The sequence below is a fragment of the Littorina saxatilis genome, linkage group LG2 (assembly GCF_037325665.1).
Source record: "Littorina saxatilis isolate snail1 linkage group LG2, US_GU_Lsax_2.0, whole genome shotgun sequence".
NCBI classification, from domain to species: Eukaryota; Metazoa; Mollusca; class Gastropoda; order Littorinimorpha; family Littorinidae; genus Littorina; species Littorina saxatilis.
This window is the reverse complement of record NC_090246.1, coordinates 25,570,733-25,575,975: the sequence shown is the minus strand read 5'-3', so window position 1 is coordinate 25,575,975 and position 5,243 is coordinate 25,570,733. Positions and strand designations below refer to the sequence as shown.

Genomic DNA, 5,243 nt, shown 5'->3' with positions numbered 1-5,243 from the left:
AAAATATTCTTTTAAGAGAAAAAAAAAGGACACAATGCAGGTTTAACTAGCAATAAACCAACCCACAGACAGGACACAACTTCAATCCATGAAAAAGTCAGACCTTAAACAGTAAAAAGTCGATTTAGAGGCTACTCGTGGTTTTGCAAAGATCATTTTACAGTAACCCACCATACGTATTGTGTGATGTACACTCTTTAACAGCAAGTGATGTTCTGTCGCGGTATTTGTGTTCGGTGGGGCATTGAGAGCCTCACAAGGCAAAGACATTCTTTCGGAATTTACAATGGGATTTTAAATCTAGACCATGATGTTATCTTTCTCTATTTCCTTGTAGAATGCGGAGACACCTATTCAAAAGAAGATCTACGAAATGATACAGCAGGCGCCAATAGTCCTTGGCAACGACAACGGGATGGAGCTGGTTATGAGTGGACCCTACGCTCTGCTGACTGACCGGGAGCAGCTGGACCTTCTGGCCAAGGTGGACTGCAAGAATCTGGTACAGGCCGAGGAGCACTTCAACAACAACGGGCTCGGCTTCTTTGTGCGTGAGGGAAGCCCTATCCTGGAAACATTGTCCAACAAGTAAGTAGAATAATATTTGTGTAGAGTATTGAGACATCGGCTTCTTGGTGCAAGAGGGTATAGCCCTTGCCTGGAGCCATTGTCGAACGAGTATTTATTGTGGCCTTTTGAAATCAGCTTTGTAGAGTCATGGGGTTTCAGACATAATCTAAGCTGAGTACAGTTATGCACGCAATGTTTATAGCCTCAACAAACTACGGTGTACAGTTTTGTAGTATAGCAATATGTCTTGTTTAAAACGCTCCGTTATTCTCTTTTAAAACCTTGTCCTTTCCGTCATTTGACCTCAACGTCCGGCTATCCCTCCCTTTATGATCTAATCCGATTGGAGGTCCTATTAAAACTAATGTTTGTTTTCAGAAAATGCACATTAATAGGAAATCTGTTTGAATAAAAATCTGAACAAAACACTACCTGGTCAAATTAATTCAGGTTGTATATCTTCCAAAAGCTTAAAGCAAAAGAAAGCAGGTACTTGATGGTATGTCTATTTATTTGATTGAACATTAGACTGGTGAATGTTGATAGGTACTGCGATTATGTTCTTCGTGATATTATAACTGTTTTGACCATTTACGCACAATAATTATACAGCATTTCGCTTGTTTAAATAAAAAGAAAACACACTAGTAACCAGGTTAGGTATGTTTATATCTATAATCAGTATTTCGGCACGTTACTGCCTTCTTCGGGATGGTAAGCTCATGGAAAGAATGGAATGACTCAGGGCCGGACTACCGGGGGGGTTATGGGGGTTGCGCAACCCCCCCCCTAGCCTAAACATGTACCTTACTTATTTAATTTTTTTTTTATTATTGCTTATTTTATGCCGTTTCATGCAAGGAGCGACCATTTTCCTATCTCAGAATATGACCTACCCGTCAGCTTCAGGGGGCTTCGCCCCCTGACCCCCACAACGAGGGGGGGTGGGTTCCAGGGTTTCCGGACCCCCCCCAGCCAAAAAATAAAAATATTGAATGAGGTTTGCATTTCTTTATTTTACATTGAGTTTCAATTTTTGGGGTATTAATCAGTGACAAAATCTGCTGCCTGAAACTGGTAATGATCATCCTCAGAATGCACCAGATTGCACCATTTTGCATCCTTTTTTTCAAAATTTTCCGGGGGGGCATGCCCCCGGACCCCCCTAGCAAGCTAGGCGCTTCGCGCCGTCGGCTCGGCGCTTCGCGCCTTCACACCCATATCTTCACAATATACTTTTGAAAAAACCCAGTCATAAAATGAACTGATCCGCCCCTGCCGCCAGGGCGGACATCCCCCTGGGCCACCACTGGCAACCCCCCCCCTCCTCTTCGCCTAGTCCGGCCCTGAATGACGGCACGTGACATACCGTGTAATGAATTTTTTATGATGATTAATGACGTCATATTATTTCTCGCGCGTTCTTTCTTTCTCTGGCGTTCTCTGTCTAGCTGTCTATCTAAAGAACTAAGCATTTCGCTTGTTATGCATACATTCATCCATTCATTGCACCTGTATTTTCATGTTTACATCCATTCACTCACTAGTCTTCTTTTTACATTTAGTCAAGTTTTGACTAAATGTTTTAACATAGAGGGGGAATCGAGACGAGGGTCATGGTGTATGTGTGTGTGTGTGTGTGTGTGTGTGTGTGTGTGTGTGTGTGTGTGTGTGTGTGTGTGTGTGTGTGTGTGTGTGTGTGTGTGTGTGTAGAGCGATTCAGAGAAAACTATCAGACCGATCTTCATGAAACTTCACATGAAAGTTCCTGGGTATTCGTTGATGACACAACCATTTGTCGAGGATAGCGTAGGCACCCGGTCTGCTCCCCGCCTAAAAAAGGCCAGTGCCGTTCCGTCTTCGAGGGACTGCGTGGGTTTCATTTCGGAGTTTTCCTTCTCCTAGACGAGTTTCCTTCCATGGATGATGAGCCTCCTCTACCCTCGTTTTGAATTCAGAGTGGTCTTCTCTTAGGATAGCTGCCTGCCAGGGTTGACGAGCCTATCCTGCCCGGCTATTTGACCCATAGCTGGAGGTTGGTTCGTGGGCACCTGGGCATTTCCACACACCGGTGGGCCCGCATGCCGCACGTCTAGGGGCCAACCTCCTCCGAGTCCTTGTAGTCTAGCCTGGGGCCTTGCGGTACCCAGTTTACGCCTGTCGCCGCGATGGAGGCACTACATAGGGCTTGTTGTGGAGAGGTTATTGTACTGGCAGGAGAGACTGACGCATTCTGCTCTCTTTTCGCATTGTCCTAAAAAGGACAGACGGTGCTAGCCAGCGGTGAGGGCTGAAAGCGAGAAGTGACAAGCACAAGACACTTCGCCAACACACTAGACACATCACACAACCGTTTGGCAGGCTTCCTGGGTATGATATCCACTGACTTTTTTTTTTGGTGTGATAAATACCTTTGATGACGTCATATCCGGCTTTTTGTAAAAGTTGAGGCGGCACTGTCACACCCTCATTTTTCAATCAAATTGATTGACATTTTGGCAAAGCAATCTTCGACAAAGGCCGGACTTTGGTATTGCATTTCAGCTTGGTGGCTTAAAAAATATTTAATGAATTTGGTCATTAAAAATCGGAAACTTGTCATTAAAATTACTTTTTTATTAAACGATCCAAAAACAATTTCATCTTATTCTTCGTCATTTTTTGATTCCAAAAACATATACACATGTTATATTTGGATTACAAACAAGCTCTGAAAATTAAAAATATGAAAATTATGATTACAATTAATTTTCCGAAATCGATTTAAAAACAATTTCATCTTTATCCTTATCGGTCCCTGATTCAAAAAAACATATAGATAAGATATGTTTGGATTAAAAACAAACTCAGTACGCCAACAAGAATAGAGATACAGAAAAGCGTGTTATCCTGCTTAGCCCGACCATTACCGCACAATTCTGGCTTGTCGATTTCACTGCCTTTGCCACGAGCGGTGGACTGACGAAACTACGAGTATGCGGTAAGGTGAAAACAATGCAGTGCGTTCAGTTTCATTCTGTGAGTTCGACAGCTTGACTAAATGTTGTTATTTTGTCTTACGCGACGACTTGTTTCCATCTATTTCAGCATAATCAAACTGATGGAAGCAGGCCTGATCCACAAGTGGCGAAGAAAATGGTGGTCATCTACGGATGTTTGCAGCGAGGAAGTGGCTATGACCAGTGTTCAGAGTCTCAAACTTGACTCCACGGCTGGACTGTTCATTCTGTATGCCGTGTCCACTGTCCTGGCGTTCATTATCCTCATGGGAGAACGGGCAGTGAACAAACTCTGGCCGCTGTGCAAAGCCGTGGTGGCGAGTAGAAGGACAGTGGAAGTGTAAAGGCGGTCCTTAATTCAGCCCGAAGTCGACTTCGCGAAGTCTTTTTACCGAAAACTCATTGCTGAAGCTCCGTGCGGCCAGCTGCGCGAAGTATACTTCGCGTCGTCGACTTCGGGCTCAATTAAGGACAGGCTCGAAGCGTGCACGCTAAGATGAATCCACGCGACACTGCGTCTATGACCACCCCCACTCACCCACTCCAGGACAAACGACTTCAAAAAGATGCAAGACGCAGAGCATGACCACCACCCACCACCTACTCCAGAAACCCCGACGTCAAGAGCTAGAATGAAAGACGCAGAGCATGACCGGATGAGACCCCCCCCCTCCCCTGCAATGAGCACCACCCACCACCTACTCCTGAACCCCCGACGTCAAGAGCTAGAATGCAAGACGCAGAGCATAACCGGATAAGACACCCCCCTCCCCCCCCCTCTGTAATGACCACTACCCACCACCTACTTCAGAATCCCCGACTTCAAGAGATAGAATGCAAGACGCAGAGCATAACCGGATAAGACCCCACCCCCACCCCTCCTTGTAATGACCACCACCCACCACCTACTCCAGAACCCCCGACGTCAAGAGATAGAATACAAGACGCAGAGCATGACCGGATGCGACCCCCCCCCCCCCCCCCCCGCGGTTGCAAAGACCACCTGCCACCACCTACTCTAGGACCGCCCTCTTCAAGAAAATGCAAGACGCAGGGCATGGTACCCCCCTCTGCAAGAACTGTTCAGCGACTTGGCGGCCATGAAGATAACAGATAACAGCGGTGTTTATACGCGCCACATGATTAGACGTCTACACGAGGCAAGTGTTGACAGCCATGTTTCAGATGACTTGACTGCATTGATCACAGCACGGTTATCTGGAAGGGGTACTTCTTTTAATGTTTCTTTACCAGTGTCAATGCAGTAACACTGCAAGCAACATGACTGAAAACTTCTCAGTATATAGTATGCCGTTATACGTTGCAGTTCCTCTGTGTGGTTTTTGTTGGCTGATGTGGTAATTAAATGCTTGGTTTGTTTGTTATCGTTAGTGGTTTGAACTTTGTGTGTGTATTTATTTTGACTGATGTTTTTGGGAGGGGACGGGTTTTTGTTGTTTTATGTTTTGTTTTCTAAATGTGGATTATTGCTTTCATGTGTTATCGAAATGGAAGTAGAACGAGATATACAGCCCAGAAGAAGCTTTGTGGCATGACCATCATCACGAGCTTGTAATAACATAATTTGTTTTCCTTCTGCATTGAGTCGATAGTATTAGTTATCGTTAGATTTGACTGTGATATCAACATTTATCAGTCTGAATGTCGAGAAAG

At 45.0% G+C, this 5,243-nt stretch overlaps 1 protein-coding gene across 1 annotated transcript; it reads left to right on the top strand.

The window, feature by feature from the left end:
• The first annotated feature begins 344 nt into the window (after positions 1–344).
• On the top strand, positions 345–4,232 carry LOC138958592 (glutamate receptor ionotropic, kainate 1-like). The gene is made up of 2 exons (XM_070329790.1): positions 345–588; positions 3,658–4,232. Exons 1-2 carry the CDS (start codon positions 374–376, stop codon positions 3,911–3,913), a joined length of 471 nt encoding a protein of 156 aa, XP_070185891.1. The 5' UTR covers positions 345–373; the 3' UTR covers positions 3,914–4,232.
• Positions 4,233–5,243: the final 1,011 nt, after the last annotated feature.

What these genes read in the sequence shown, in the direction of transcription:
- LOC138958592 (XM_070329790.1), top strand. Translation starts at nt 374, where the DNA reads ATGATACAGCAGGCGCCAATAGTCCTTGGCAACGACAACGGGATGGAG. An exon ending in CTGGAAACATTGTCCAACAA is followed by an intron (nt 589 to 3,657) that starts GTAAGTAGAATA and finishes CATCTATTTCAG; the next exon opens with CATAATCAAACTGATGGAAG.